General features: G+C 44.5%; 1 protein-coding gene across 1 annotated transcript in view; it reads left to right on the top strand.

The window, feature by feature from the left end:
- Positions 1-6,670: 6,670 nt before the first annotated feature.
- LOC128369243 (E3 ubiquitin-protein ligase RNF31) overlaps positions 6,671-16,849 on the top strand; it is a 51,190-nt gene continuing 41,011 nt past the window's right edge. Inside the window, exons 1-3 of the mRNA XM_053330247.1 lie at positions 6,671-6,868; positions 7,505-7,651; positions 8,409-8,564. Of these exons, the coding sequence (XP_053186222.1) occupies positions 6,671-6,868; positions 7,505-7,651; positions 8,409-8,564 (501 nt within the window). The remainder of the gene's footprint in view (positions 6,869-7,504; positions 7,652-8,408; positions 8,565-16,849) is intronic.

Raw genomic sequence — 16,849 nt, 5'->3', positions numbered from 1 at the left:
CTCACAGTCTAATTCTCACCGGTGGGGCACAGATAACCTATTACCCCTATAGTGCTATGACACAGCAGAGTTAAATATTCACCTTAAATGTAGGATTGCAAACCCAAATAGAAACCAAAAAAAACTTTTTATTCAAATCACAACATGGCAACATACACACATTGTGTTTTAATTTAAAGCACACACACACACACACACATACAGCTGCACGTCATATATCTGTCACACTGCACGTCACATCTCTATCACCATCTCTTCCTCAGCCTTGTTATTGTCACGTCACGTCACGTCACGTCACGTGTTTTTGTGTTTTCTCCCTGTTTATTTTTTTCTCCCTAGATTCCTAGCCTTGATAAGAGTAGTTTTCTAGCCTGTTATTTTTGTCACTCTGTCAGGGAGGTTGGAATCAAATAAAGTCCTTAACAGTCCTACCTCTGCATCTGAGTCCTCATTCTCGTCCAGGTTTGACATTACACTCTGGCCAGTATGGACTCAGCAGAGGTCAAGCGGATGACTGCGGCCCTGCGTGCCCAAGAGGCTTGTCTTGCCCGTCAGGAGGAGTTACAGACGGCTATGGTTTCTCAGTTGGGTCACCTCTTGTCTCAACTTCAGGGCATGCATGACCATCTCGTCCATAGGACCACAGAACCCGAGCCTCCGGCTGCTGCTGCTGCTGCTCCTGCCCCGACCGTGCCTATCGTCGGGGCTGGTTGTAGGTTAGCCTCCCCAGAGCCATTCTCGGGGAAACTGGGATTATGTAAGCCTTTTCTCAATGACTGTTCTATTCATTATGAACTAAATCCCCATGCTTTCCCCACTGACCGGACCAAAATAGCCTTCATGATGTCCCACTTGACCGGACAAGCCAAAGCATGGGCCTCAGCAGAATGGGCTCGGGACTCACCACTCTGCAGCTCCTTCACAAACTTTAAGGTAGCGTTACAGAGTACTTTTGAACTGGTTACGACCGACCGGTAAAAGGCTCAGGAGCTGAGCAGACTGAGTCAAGGAAGCGATTCTGTTTGTGACTACGCCATCCGCTTCCGCACCTTGGCTGTGGAGAGTGGGTGGAATTCCACAGCTCTGTATGATGTGTTCCTGAAGGGGCTAGCAGCCCCTATTCAAGACCTTCTTGTTCCCTTAGATCTACCACCAGATTTAGACTCCCTCATCGCACTCGCCATCCGGACGCATAACCGGGTCCGCCAGCTCAGACAGCAACGGAGTGGCAGATCAGCGACAACGGAGGGACTCCTGCGCACCCAAGCACCGGGATGGCCGGTTCCCCACTGTTCACCGCCCAAGCAACATCATCCTTCCCCCAGGGAAGGAGAGGAGGAACCCATGCAACTTAGAAGGGCTCGGCTGACGCAGAAAGAGCGAAGGAGCGAACTGCTGGAAGGCCGGTGCTTTTACTGCGGGGAGTCAGGCCATCTCGTTGCCGCCTGCTCAGTCAAGAGATCCATGGTGGTGAGTCAATTCACCGCATCAGGCTCTGCTTTACGTACACTCACAAAGGTCAAGGTAATGCACCACACCACCACAGAACTCAAGGCACTCATAGACTCAGGAGCGGATGAGAGCTTGATGAACTGGGACTTAGCAGAGGAGCTGGGCCTCAAATCTGAACTTTTAGTGAACCCCTTAAATTGCACATAAATTAGCACAGAGAACCCATTAGTTTTTATCTATTCAAGTCACCCTCTCATGCACTGATTTTGGGACAGCCACGGTTGTATCGTCACAACCCCCATGTAAACTGGAGACCAGGAGAAATCATGGGGTGGGAGGAGGACTGTGTTGGAGACTGTCTTGACACCCCGATTCAGGGGAAAGATGTAACTGTGGTTAACCTTGTCTCTGCTAATTCCGTCACAGACTCCAAGTACCCAGACCTGAGCTCGGTGCCCTCCTGCTACCACCACCTCCGGGAGGTTTTTAACAAGACTAAGGCCATGTCACTCCCTCCGCATCGGTCATACGACTGTGCGATCGATCTTATCTCAGGCTCCACCATTCCCAAGGGCCGCCTGTATTCGGTCTCTGGTCCTGAGAGGGAGGCCATGCGGGAGTACATCGAGACTTCACTGAAAGCAGGGTTGATCCGGTACTCGTCATCACCAGCAGGCGCTGGTTTCTTCTTTGTGGGCAAGAAGGACGGGTCTCTAAGACCTTGCATAGACTACAGTCCGCTTAATGACATTACAATAAAGAACCCACTTCCTCTCATGTCCTCCGTCTTTGATCAGCTCCAGCAGGCCAAAGTTTTCACCAAGGTAGACCTTCGCAACGCTTACCATTTGGTTAGAATTAGAGAGGGGGACAAGTGGAAGAGAGGATTTAATACCCCAAGTGGTCATTATGAATACCTGGTCATGCCTTTTGGGCTCACAAACGCACCCGCTGTATTCCAAACCATGATTAACGACGTACTTAGAGACTTTCTGGACCATTTTGTTTATGTGTACCTCGACGACATCCTCATTTACTCCCGTGACCTTGACACACACCAAGACCATGTAACCAAAGTACTGAAAAGACTGTTGGATAACAGACTCTATGTCAAAGCAGAAAAGAGTGTGTTCCATGCCGACACTGTCTCCTTCCTGGGCTTCATCGTAGCCCCGGGAAGAGTGCAGATGGACCCGGCTAAAATTAGCGCTGTGGCTGAGTGGCCCACACCTGATAGCCGCAAAAAGGTTCAGCAGTTCCTCGGATTTGCTAACTTTTACAGGCGGTTCATCAGAGGCTTTAGCGCAATAGCTTCTCCTCTCCATGCTCTTACGTCCTCTCAGGTGCAGTTCCACTGGTCTCCAGAGGCAGAGACAGCCTTCCAGACCCTCAAGCGTCGCTTCACCTCGGCCCCCATCCTCACCATGCCAGACCCTCTGCGACAGTTCGTGGTCGAGGTTGATGCCTCCAACGAAGGGATCGGGGCAATCCTCTCTCAACAGTCGGAGCAGGATGGTAAGGTGCATCTCTGCGCTTTCTAGTCACGGCGGCTGTCCAAAGCAGAGTGGAACTGTGATGTCGGCAACCGGGAGCTGCTGGCGGTCAAGCTCGCTCTGGAAGAGTGGAGACATTGGCTTGAGGGGGCTAACCATCCATTCGTTGTCTGGACTGATCACAAGAACCTGGAATACATCAGAAAAGCTAAGAGACTTAACTCTCACCAGGCCAGGTGGGCGCTTTTTTTAACCGGTTTTCTTTCACTCTTTCTTACAGGCTGGGGCCCCGGAACGTCAAGCCTGACGCCCTGTCTCGACTCTTCGACCCCGAGCCTGTTGCCAAGGAACCAGAAACTATCCTCCCACTTACCTGTGTAGTTGGAGCAGTGACTTGGCAGATAGAAAATGAAGTTAAGCAGGCTAATGGTGAGGCTCCACCACCTAGTGGGTCGTGCCCAGAGAATCTTCTGTTTGTCCCGGTAGAGTTGCGCCCACAGGTGATCCACTGGGCCCACACCTCACTGCTTTCCTGCCATCCAGGAGTTCGGAGGAGGATGTTCGCCATCTCCCGGAGGTTCTGGTGGCCATCCATGGAACCGGAGATCTGGGAGTACGTAGAGGCATGTTCGGTCTGCGCCCGAAACAAGACATCCTCTGGGTCACGCATGGGACTCTTACAGTCAATCGATCAATCTTTATTTGTATCGTGCCAAATCACAACAAAGTTATCTCAAGGCACTTTACACATAGAGCAGGTTCTAAACCGAACTCTTCAGGTTTTAACTTTAAAGAGACCCAACATTCCCAAATGAGCAACAGTGGCGAGAAAAAAAACAAACTCCCTTTTAACAGGAAGAAACCTCAGGCAGAACCAGACTCAGAGAGGGCGGCCATCTGCCTCGACCGCTTGGGGTAGAGAGGAGAGAAAAGAAGGACAGAGGAGAGAAGCACAATGAAAATCAACAATGAAGCTAGAAGGTCCGGGACTGGAATCCGTCATCCGGACGTCTACATGCCCAGATTACCTGTGAGACGAGAAAGCACAGACAACTCTGGGGAATTATTGAATGCATTAATATATGTGAGAGTGAGTGAGTGAGTGAGTGAGTAAGCTTTATCAAAAAGGAAAGTTTTAAGCCTACTCTTAAATCTGGAAGATGGTTCTACAGGAGAGGAGCCTGATAGCTGAAGGCTCTGCCTCCTGTTCTACTTTTAGAGATACTAGGAACCACAAGTAGACCTGCATGCTGGGAGCGCAGTGCAGCCGCTCCCCATCCCCTCCAGACCTTGGTACGACATCTCCATGGACTTCGTCACGGGCTCCCGGTTTCTCAAGGTAACACCACTGTCCTCACAGTGGTGGACAGATTTTCTAAGATGGCTAGATTTTGCTCTGCCAAAACTGCCATCCGCCAAGGAAACGGCAGAGATCATGATGAACAATGTTTTCAAGGTTCATGGTTCCCCCAAGGACATTGTCTCAGACCGGGGGCCCCAGTTTGTTTCTAGGTTCTGGAGGGAGTTCTGCCGGCTCATTGGAGCTAAGGCCAGCCTGACCTCAGGATATCACCCGGAGGCCAACGGCCAGACCGAACGCCTTAACCAGCAACTGGAAACCGGCCTCCAGGGGCCTGGTCTCCCAGAATCCCTCTACATGGAGCAAGCAACTGGTCTGGGTTGAGTATGCCCACAACTTACTGCCTACCTCAGCCACGGGTCTCTCTCCTTTCAAATGTGTATTTGGTTACCAGCCCCCTGTCTTTGCAGACAACGAGCCAGAGGTGTCTGTGCCTTCCGCTCATGCCATGATTCGTCGCTGTCGCCGTATCTGGGCAGGCACCCGGCAGCTGTTAATTCGCCAAGGGGACAGAGTCAAGAAAGCTGCAGACTGCAAGAGACGGCCCGCCCCCGCCTACCAGCCAGGTCAGAGATTGTGGCTCTCTGCTAGAGACCTCCACCTCATGGTCCCCTCCAAGAAGCTGGCGCCGCGGGTCGTAGGTCCGTTTTCCATCACCAAGATCGTCGGTCCCGCAGCAGTTCGCCTTCGTCTGCCTCGATCCCTCCGTGTTCACTCTACCTTCCACGTAAGCCAGATCAAACCTGCCAAGGAGAGTCCGATGGTCCCACCCGCCACGCCTCCGCCGCCACCAGAAGTGGTGGACGGCGGCCCAGTGTACTAGGTCAAGCAGTTGCTGGCGGTACGCAGCCGGGGCTGGGGCAGACAATACCTGGTGGACTGGGAAGGCTATGGTCCTGAGGAGAGACAATGGGTCCCTTCACGGTACATTGTGGACCCTAGCCTCATAGAGGATTTTCACAGGGACCATCCTGACCGCCCTGGGCCGTCAGGAGTCGGCCCTAGAGGGGGGGGGGGGTAATGTCACCTGCGGTGAGGTTTGTCTCGTCCTGGGGTTTTGTCTCGTGACTTCCTGTTTTATTTTGAAAATTAACTCTCCTCTCGTTTCAGGTCACTTGCCCTTCCTCATGTGTCACCGGTCTGATTGTCTTCCCTGATTCCTGATTGTGTCCACCTGTTCCCCATTACCCTCATGTGTTTTATAGTCTGCGTCTTCCCTTGTCTTGTGCCAGAGTGTCTCGTTCCGCTGTACACCCCAGCCAGTCTCCCCAGTCCGTGTTATTCCTCAGCCTTGTTATTGTCACGTCACGTAATCCTGTGTTTTTACCTCCTTGCGAGTGATTTTTTGTTTGTAATTTTTTCATAGATAAAGCGTAGTATCAGTTTAGTTAGAGTTTTGTAGAGCCTCCGATTTTCTGTTTTATTGTTCCTTGTGAACGGAGTTTGGTTCCTCCTAGAGTGTTTTTGTTTTCCTAGTTGTGGCTTTTGTTTACCTCCTTGTGGAGTGACTTTCTGTTTTAGTCCTTAGTTTTTTAGGCCTTTTTTCCTCCTTGTTAGGAGTGTTTTTGTTTATTAGAAGATTTTCTCCCTGTTTATTTTTTGCTCCCTAGATTCCTAGCCTTGATAAGAGTAGTTATTTTTGTCACTCTGTCAGGGAGGTTGGAATCAAATAAAGTCTGCTTTAACAGTCCTACCTCTGCATCTGAGTCCTCATTTTCGTCCAGGTTTGACAATCTCTTTAATACAACACAGCTGCCAAAAAGACTTCCACATAGGATGCAAGGATGCACAGGTGTATTGGCAAGCCTCCTCTCCTCGTTCCTCTTTTGTCAAGATACATTTTAGGAATTGAGACATCTTTAAACACCAATAGTCAACATTCTGTGCAGCATGGATTTAATCCAGTAAGGTCTTTTAAAATCCGGTATCAAGTTATTTTAAGGAACTGAAAGAGAAACGTGTCGGCTGCATTGACGTCAATGTTCTGTCAGCTGTTTTCATCATGAGCTGAGCCCTCACCATATCTTCACCCATCCACACGCTGCTAACATGACTGATGTCTCTATGTACACACCCCATTAGTTAGTTCATATATTTATATGTTTGAGTTTAATAAATTACTTTTTTGATTGAAATGTTGCATGTGGCCAGCTTTGGGTTACAGTGGGTAAGATTACAATACTACCAACTTTCTTGGAGCCTCTCTCTCATGTAGGGGCTATGAGGAATCATTATTTGTTTGAGTTAAATACATTTCTTTTTTGATTGAAAAAAGGTATTATGGTATTTTTTTACATGCTGATGTCAAGTAGCTACTGACTCTCTTTCTCTGTGTGTGTGCGTGCGTTTGTACTGTATGTACAGGATGCCGTCCCTATCGGAGCAGCTGCAGGAGTTGCGGAGTCGGGCTGAAGTGTGTCTGTACTCTGGTGGCAGGGTAGTGGAGGTGCGGACTGGGGTGATGGCCATGGCTAATCTGCCCTTACCGCCCTGCTCCAAATATCACCATATTACTGCAGAGACCATGGTCATAGAAAACAGCTTCGGCAGCAACAGGAAAGAGGTTAGACAGAACATGTGACCATACAATATTCCCATCAGGAAATACCTATGTAGCATTCTGTTACCTAAGGTTAGGTGAATCATTAATAAATGACATACAAATTGGATGCACTATTAAATAACTGGTAACCACAACTGTGCTGTTTGTTGCATAGTGATAACTGTGATCACTATGCCAATGATAGTGAATAGTATCCAGTGCCTTTGTTTGAAACAGTCTTAAATTAGAGACTGGCCTTTATTTGCCTTTAGTTTTTTTTCCTGATTTACAAATATACTGTTCCAGAGATCACCAGTGGAGAAATTATCGAGTTTAAGAAAATGGAAAAGTATTAATTTTACATTTGAATATGGGAACTGTTTTTATTCACCTCAAGTCATTGTGGTGAGGTCAACAATGTGTTGTGAGTTTAATAGACTATCTCAAATATAATTTCCATAATAAAATCATGTCTTCACATTTGTCTAATATGGTTACTGATGAGGTCCCAAATTGCTTAGAAGAGAAAGATTAACAAAACAAAGGTGAAGGTGAGATTACCAAATAGAGACCATTACTGTTTCTGATTCAGATTGAACTCAAACCTTACAAATACTCAACTTGGCAAATTTTCTGTTCTCTCTGCTTTTTCTTTAGACTCTTGCATCTCTTCAGCGCTTCTCTACAGCACTGAACATCCTGGAAAAGTATGGCTGTAACCTGACAAATCCCAACAGGCCAAGGTACTGGAGGACCGTGAAACACAACAACCCCGTGTTCAGGGCCACTGTTGATGCTATTCAGGTAATATAAAAACATATGATTACAAGTTATTACAAACTAAGGGAACAATAAGCAATTAGAAGTAATACAAAGACTTGCTGAATTGCTGATTGATTGCCAGTCAACATAAAACACCTAGGATGGTCTACATCTGTCTTAGCTGTCTGGGAAAGTAAAAACAACAATGATAATAATAATAATAATAATAATAATAATACATTTTATTTGTATTGCACTTAACATTTCAGCAATCTCAAAAAAAAAAGGTTAAAAGGAGAACCTATAAAAGACATTTAGCAAAATGCTTTTTAGGTCTCTTCTAAAGACTGTGTGAAGTGAATTCAGACTTTTTCTTCTAAACACATTAAATAGGTCATAAATGTATTTCTAAAAAAGGTGTACAAAGCATTTCAACCATTTAGATTTGAATTGTGGAGCTAGGCTTCACAAACTGTGCTTCAAGACTTCTGTGTTCAGGATTTAGTGGGAGGGTCTAATTAGCATAAACCCGCCCCTGCTGCTGTAGAGGTATAAATACATGCAGCGCACACTACTACTACTACAGTCTACAGTTAGCTGAGTTAGCCGCCGAGCTAGCAGCCGAGTTAGCCACTGAGCTAGCAGCCGAGTTAGCAGCAGAAAGCTCTCAGACGTAGCGTCCATGTTTCTATTAGAAGTAATGTATAATAAATATATAATAATTAATTTAATATATAATTAAATCATGGACCATGAGAAAAAATTGTATTGACAAATGTGTTGTTCTGTCTGCTTCCAGGGAGGACGGGCAGTACTCTGTCTCTATGGTTACTCCAATCAGCAGCCTGATGGTCTAAGTTTCCCTGATGATGTCACAGATCCTGATGTTGGCAGAGTTGCTGCTGTAACATTAGAGGTGATGAGCCTGAGGATGGAACTAGAAATGCTTATCAAGGTGTGTGTGTGTCTGTTATTTCTATCTGCCAGTTAGCTAGTTACACTTTAAAAATTCCTTCATCCTTGATTTGTAGCAATGGGAAGGGCATTCCTAATCATTTCTGCTCACTCCAGCACAAATCTTATGTCAGACGTTTCTCACTATTCTGTGTAGCCAAAGAAGACTTTAAAAAACCCACATTTTGACTTCTGGTGGCGCCATGTTGGATAAGACAACCTAAAAAGTTGGCTCTCGAAAAAAACAATTAAAACTAGCTCTTTTAAACATTATTAACAACAGAAAGCGGACCAAAAGCAAGTTGGCTTGATAACGAAAGTTAACAATAACAAAAAAAGACGGAGACAAGGTCTAACAAAAAGGATAATACGGATATTGAAGCTACGGACTCGGCAAGTCGAGCCATGCCGGTGTCAAATCAACTGGTTTTCACGTTAACTGGTTACCTTTGTTTGTAAACATTAGGCCTCTGTCACCACTACTGCCGAGGCCTGTACTACGAAGCTGGATTAACCTATCCAGGATATCTCTCCGTTACCTGGATTGACTTACCCAGATCTTCGCAGTCTAGGATAAGCGGTACTACGAAGCTGGTTATCAACTCGGTAAATCAACCCAGGGTTTTCCAATCTGGATCTCTGCGCGCTCACATAAAGGGGAGGTGTTTGCAGCATCTGACCAATCACAAACATGGAGAAACCCTGCAGAGCAGACTACTTTACCATGGAGGAGCAGACAATTATTCTTCATAAATATGAAGAATTCAAACATCATCCAGGCCAAAAGCAACACTGTTGCTGCAGCAACAGCCAGGAAGGAATGCTGGCAGAAAATTGCTGACTCTGTTAATGTGTAAATTCATGAGATCATACAATATTAATTTATCAGACAATATAAACGGACAGCACTCTGATCATTCAATGTCACTTTATTACAGCACAGACGTTTGGGGCAGAGCGCTTCCTCAGTGCCCTTCCTCTCATAAGAGACATTAAGTTAGTTTAATATTCAACATTCAAAATACAAACCTATTATGCTTCAACCATTTGAGTGAATGATGTCAAACCAACTGTATAACATCAGTGTTTCCCACAAATAGACTAATTCGTGGCGGTGCGCCACAGATTCAACACCGGCCGCCACATATTGCGTTTCGTTATTAATTTTTTTTTTTAACGCTATTTAAAAAATACGCATCGTATTCGTTAAGCTGCATTTCCTTTCCCTGCTCTCCCTGCGTCTCTCTGTCACTCACGCTTCTCTCTCACATAGCCTACACACACACACACACACACAGCCCCTCCCCTCCGTGTACAATCAGCGAGATCATCCCTAGAAGCGTGGAAGCTGTGCCTTAGTGCAGAGAAGACGGCTGGTGAAATTCAAGAAAGGTTGGTATCATGTGCACCTTTATAAAATCACACATTAAAAAGTCCTATAAAATATTTTATATTTTGAATACAATATTGTCCCGTCCCGACCCGACCCTTCCACCTTCTTTATAAAGTTAATTAGTCGCAAGTTTGCGGTAAAATGTAGTTGGGTTGTCGAGGTCAAAACACTAGCAGCTGTGAATCAAATAAAGTTGTTATAAGTACTGTTATGTAGTTGTTTTACCCTTACACTGAATGTTTGCTGCTTCAATCCAGATGAGTATTGAAAAATATTTTCCGCGATTGAAAAAGAGACGTGTTGAGGATGAGGACTAGCCTGAACCGGAGGTATCGGTCTGAAACAGAGCTGAACAGTCCGACCAGTGTAATTAGCTATGTTATTAATTTGTTTACAATATTTTCAGGCTTCAACCAGTGCTGCTCAAGCAGAAAGACAGGGTCAGGGAGAGAAAGAGATAGATTCGTTAGGCATTGAAGAAAGAGTAGGAGAGGAGGACAGCATCCAACATGCTGCTGTGACAGAGCCAGCTGAAACAACAGATGAGGTGGTAAAATGTAGCATAATAGGTGTTGTGAAGGTGTGAATATTAATACAATAAAGTTGGGTGTTATTAACGAAGGAATTATTATTATTTTTACCCCCCCCCTCCCCCGGTCGGCCGCCGGCCTACCACCACACATTGCCTTCAGATCTGTGGGAAACACTGAACATACAGAATAATATCCCTCATGTGTCTCAAGGCTTATTTTACAAATATATCTTTTCGTCAATTTTTTACAATTACAATAAATAAATACAGTTATTATGCTCCCTGACACTTTGATCTCAGGATGTCAAACCTACAGAATAATATCCCCCACGTGCCTCAATGATTATTTTTTAAATATATATTTTGGCCAATTAAAAAATTGCATCTATCACTAAAAACTCTTTCTCTCCTAAGCGCTCCTCTCGCGATCCGCGCACTAATGTTGACAGGATCTTCTAAGAATGGGCAGGTCATTTTCTAAGAGAACTGATTGGTCAGGAGGTGGTGCTTTTGTACTCATTGATCTCTTATCCAGAACATAACCTGCTCCGGAGCAGGTTAGCCGTTCAGCATAAGTTACCATGGTGATTTACCCCGGTAAGAAGTGAACCAGCTTCGTAGTACGGAAAACCCAGGGTTAACCCTGAAGTTACCTCGATAAGAGAAAATCCAGCTTCGTAGTACAGGCCTCGGATGTTCCGGTCACGGAGAGAAAACGTAGCTGACCTCGCGAATGCCTGAATGCACGTCCATATATATATCTGATGATCTCTCGCTTCACCTGCTTAATCCAAGCATGATGCCTCATGTTGTGAAGTACAATTGTGGGATCCGAAATACCGGACACCATATTCTGTATACATGTTCAAATAAAAATAGATAAATAAAAAGGAATTTGAACCAACTGCAAAATATTCTCAGCCTAGTGATTTACCGTTAGGCTACGTATCTACACAGCAAATAACAGTCATAAAGTGATACAATTACTGTTGAATTAAAAATGACGTTTGCATAGTCACGACTGTCAACACACCACGGCCAAATTAACTTGTGATGCAATGATAACACTTAAGCACTTTACAGGTCCAGCTTGTTGCACCTCTGAAAAACATTTCACGATGATCAAAGATCAAGTCTGGTGAAGATGGTCGAGGAAAATCACGCATTTGATGTTTTAGACACGTTTACGTCCGTCAGTCTGTGTGTTGTAAATCATGTTGGAGCAACAGTGTGTAAAATAAAACAATTTCAAGTCGAGCGGAGTAACGTGTGGCATATAGGATATCCACACATATTGGCACAGTCAGTTACAATACTCCATGTAATTGGAGCACACTTTCCATTAGAGGATGTGCAAGTGAGCAGCTGTAAACTGCGGTTTGCGCTCTGTTCTGTAGTTGGCAGTTATTTATTAGGCTGTATGTCCACAAGGACATCTAAAAATATAGACTACGTTAAATAAAAAATTCAACAAGATCTGTGGACAAAAAAAATTATCTAATAGAAATGAAAGAGAACAATATTTCTCAATTGCACAAATCCTTTATCAGAACAATGGAAAAACACAACAACAGAAATAAAATGATTGCAGCATAAATTAGCTTTTTAAAATCATTAAAAGGACATAGAGTGCAAATGAAAGATTAAAATGTAAAGTGCTTTAAAAGAGCTCAATCATAAGTACAGGAGAAAAGTGTTTTTAACCTGGATTTAAAAGTGTTCACAGTTGGGGCTGATTTCAGTTCTGCTGGTAGTTTGTTCCAGTTGTGTGCAGCATAACAGCTAAAAGCTGCTTCACCATGTTTAGTTTGAACTCTGGGCTCAACTATCTGACCTGAGTCAGTAGATCTCAGAGCTCTACTGGGTTTATATTCTACTAACATGTTATTCATGTATTCTGGACCTAAACCATTCAGTGATTTGTAGACCAGTAGCAGAACTTTAAAATCTATTCTATAGCTGACTGGGAGCCAGTGTAAAGACTTTAGAACTGACTGGGAGCCAGTGTAAAGACTTTAGAACTGGAGTAATGTGCTCTAATCTCTTTGTTCTGGTTAAAACTGGAGCGTTCTGAATGAGCTGCAGCTGTTTAATGCTTTTTTGTGGGAGTCCAGTCAGAAGACCGTTACAGTAGTCGAGTCTACTTGAGATGAAAGCATGAATCAACTTCTCCTGGTCTGTTTGAGACACAAAACCCTTCACTCTGGATATGTTCTTAAGCTGATAGAAACTGTTTTGGTGATTGATTTGATATGACTGCTGAAGGTCAGATCTGAGTCTATCAGCACGCCAAGCCACTCGATCAGATTCATAACTTCCAATGGTCACAAAATAACAAAAAATACACTTTTTAAATGGCAGTGACTTAACTTGCAAATACAAAACTGCAAAGGAATTTTTTCTCGCCCATATAAAGGGACTGCTACTGTACACAGACAGGGCACAAGTACTCATTATCTGTGGGAGGCTTCCCCACACACCCCCAGTGGTACCACCTGTGGCATAACGTGCACTGGATCTGAAACAGAAATCATCTGTTAGGATCACAAAGTGAATGAAGTCAATATCATGAAGCAGAGCTGTGGTTTCTTACCCAGTCAATATGCCCACCGGTTTGACTGTGGCTCCTCTCCCCACAGCAGTGACACAGGTCTTCCATGGAATCTGTCAGAATGAAGTCATTTAACTCACTATTAAAGTATTACCTTCTGTTAAGTATTTATGCAAGACAATCACTTTCATACCTGACTTCGCAATTAGGATGTTCGCCATCTCCAGCCTCATCTTGCTGATTCCATCTGTGTCCACAGAAAAGTCCTGTGGCGTCCCCCTCATGATATTCTCTGCCATTTTGAATACAGATTGGATTAAGCTATCCCAGTCAAAGACAGGGATAAATTGACACCACAAAACTTACTTTACACACTAGCACCCCGCATGATGTGGTGTCCTGCTGGTGGGGGTGGACAACCGTCCCACACGTCCACCGCGAGATGTTGATGCTTCTCAGTATGAAGGCTCTACATGAAGAAAGAGGTCAAAGTATGAGATGCTGCTTATTTAGCACACCAGATTTTTGGCCCACTAAGAGGGATCATTGAAGATTGGCTTACCTTGTTGTGTTGCAGCACTGTTGCAACTGGGAAGCTGTTGCCCCAAATGGGTCAACAAACAGAGCTCTCCGTTCTTTTGGATACATCGCCTGTGAAAAATACAGATGAGTCCTAAATGTGCATGACCGTTGCAAGTGTGCCAAAGATGAGCATACCATTTTGGACAAAAGTGTACTCACCACTAGCATCCAGTGCCTTCCTTTACAAACAGCTCCAATCAACATGTCATATATTGATGAGTCCAGCTACAAAGAGTGACAATAATGTTATTATTCTACACAAGTCGTCGTTGTCATTCTGGGCTGTGCTCATTTAGATAGTATCTGACAAGAAACAAAATGGGTGAGAGGGGAATGACCTGCAGCATAGGTCCCTGGCTGGATTCAAACCAGGGACACTGCACCTCTGTGGTATGCACTTTAACCACTCAACCACCAACACACTCCACTATGTCAATCATTATTGCAATTAAAATGATGATGCTCACTTTTCGCAACCCACGTGAATTTCCATTCCATATGGCTGTCATTTCGAACGTGTCGATCACAAATATCTCCAAAGGCACCTTCCTTGCCATCAGCAATAAGAAGGCATTCAATATCTGCAAAGAGTTGACTCATTAATAGGCAGATCTGCCTAAGATTTGGAACACCTGCTTAGGACTGAATACATACTTCACTCTCTACCTCCTGTCCAGGGGCAACGCTTCTCAAATCTGCAGTGAAGATTTTGTATGGACCCAGTTTGGACAACAAAATTTCCCCCTTTCCCTGTTTCCATATGTTCATGACTGGAAAACAACATTGTATGTAAAGACAGAATGATGATACTACATGTACACATTTTACATTTACATACCATTACTGTGTAGAGGATCTGTTGTTGCAGCTGGAGAATCAATTGTACGACTATGGTTGCTGGTGCATGAAACAGTGGAAATTGGGGTGCCAGTGAGTGATGGGCTGCTGTCTGAGGCCAGAGGAGAGGGACTTGCCTCTCTTTTGAGTTTGGCTGGAACCCTCTCCTCTGGCTCAATGTAATGTACCAGGTGGTCAATGTTTGCTATTATTGTCGATGTGCCTGTGAGAGGTTGAAGGTGTGTGACCTTATTGTTCAGTTCCTTGATCTTATAGGGTCCCAGCATGTCCCTTTCCAGTTTCCCCCCCTTCCTCTGCTGTCCCCGGATGTTCTTCATGAGAACATGATCTCCAATTTTGAACTGGTCATCCTGGCCCCTGCCCTCCTTCCTTTTCTTCACTCGCCTCTGGGAGCTAATGACGTTGTCCTTGACTTCCTCGTACACTATGGGGAGGAGTTCAATACCCGCAAACACAGTCTCGCTCCCCACCAACTTTTCCACCTTCTCATCTGTAATCTACAAGAGCAGAAACATAAGTGCATGACTGATTGACACACACTATGACTGCCCTATGTTAAACATTTCAATACCTTGATGCCCTTACCTCATAGTCACTCAGGACTTCTGATGGGTATCGTGCCTCCCTCCCAAACATTAAATAATATGGACTATACTTGGTCGTGTGGTGGACCTTCATCCGGAGACCAAACATGGTCTGTTTCAGGAAATGGTCCCACTTTCCTGGCTTATTGTGTGCGAGCTTGCCCAGACATCTAACATGTTCAGATACATGTGAGTATGACATCAACTGTATATATCTGCAATTAGTTATTGTGATGTGGTCCTGAGCATTATGAATGCAACTTACTTTTGAATGCTGCTATTGAGCTTTTCTACCAGCCCATTGGTCTGTGGGTGATATGGTGCACAGTAGCTCCCCTTTATACCCAATATGTCACAGAGCTTGCTGTTGACCTTTCACATGCCAATAGAGAATCACAAGTGAGCATGGATAAACATCCTGGGGTACAGTAAACATTTTTTGTTATCTAACCTTGTTTCTGAACTCTGTCCCCTGATCTGTTAGCAGTCTTTGAGGTACCCCAAATTTGTATACAAAATCAAGAATACAATGGGTTACCTCATCTGCTGTTTTGTTTTTAAGAGAATAGGCCTCTGCCCACTTCGTAAAGTAGTCAACCATTACACATATGTACTGATTACCACTCTCAGTGACAGCGAGCTTGAGAAGGTCCATTCCCACAAGCTCAAATGGCTCTGATACCTGAAAGATACAACTGAGGGTTAACCACAGTATGCTATAGTGAAAATGTTAGTCAGCACATCCAGTCACACAAATCACCTCACCTCTATTGGGTTATATTGGACTTTGTCCTTGAGGGTGATCCGCCTGGCCTGGCACTCTGGGTATTGACTGATCTGCCAGATGAATGGGAAAAAAGTTATTCCACATGTCCTCATATCATAGTGACCACAATATTGTGCCTTAATCATGCTAATAATCACATTGCCACATGGTAATCATTGAGTGGATTGTATGTGGTTAATGAGAAAATGAGGTATAGTGCTATATTCACTTACCCATTTTCTGATGTCCCCCTCGACGCCAGGCCAGTAAAAGTGTTGAATTATGGCATTATGCGTCTTATCGATGCCACAGTGGGCACCAATGTCACTGCTGTGTATGTCCGTGAACACCATGTCAGCCTCCTCCTTCGTTTTGACCACCTTGGCTACATGCTCTTGTCCATTTTTTTTTCTTCTACAAATGTAGAAGAGCTCTCCGTCTACAGACGGAGAGCTGTTCTTGAATTGACTGAGGAACAACTTGGGCGCTGCCAGGGATTTTGAGCCCATGCAAAGACATGAAATTTGTCCAAACCACCAGGCACAGGCCGTATTGACCATGCATAATTGCTGTGACCACACCATTCAACACTTTGGTTCAGACTGTATTTTGAACTCTAAATGTAATGAACAATGACAATTTACAAACATGGATTTATGTTCTAGTGACCAAGGCCTCTGTCAGTCATGGTCCCTTGGAAGCATCCTAACTTTTCACCCCCTTTTGCTGCCCATGGACCAACATGTCACTAATGAACACAGTTTGGAAAGGAATGATATTTACCTTTGATTAGAAAATTGGATGCTCTTCTTTTTATGATGTAACGCTTAGGTAATCCTGTAACTCCTTGACTACTTTGCTATCCATTGTTGTAGCTGTTGAGTCCTGTTCAGTTCTCTTATGTATGCTTTCTGCCTTCATTAGGTCCAACACATCATTAGGATCAACCCAATTACTCATGACACACAGCTGCTTATTGTGGGCAAGTGATGTAATAAATTATATTTTAAATGTATCAAA

This window comes from Scomber japonicus, chromosome 12, assembly GCF_027409825.1.
Source record: "Scomber japonicus isolate fScoJap1 chromosome 12, fScoJap1.pri, whole genome shotgun sequence".
NCBI classification, from domain to species: domain Eukaryota; kingdom Metazoa; phylum Chordata; class Actinopteri; order Scombriformes; family Scombridae; genus Scomber; species Scomber japonicus.
Note: the sequence above shows the minus strand (reverse complement) of the source record. Positions and strands in the feature narration are given on the sequence as shown.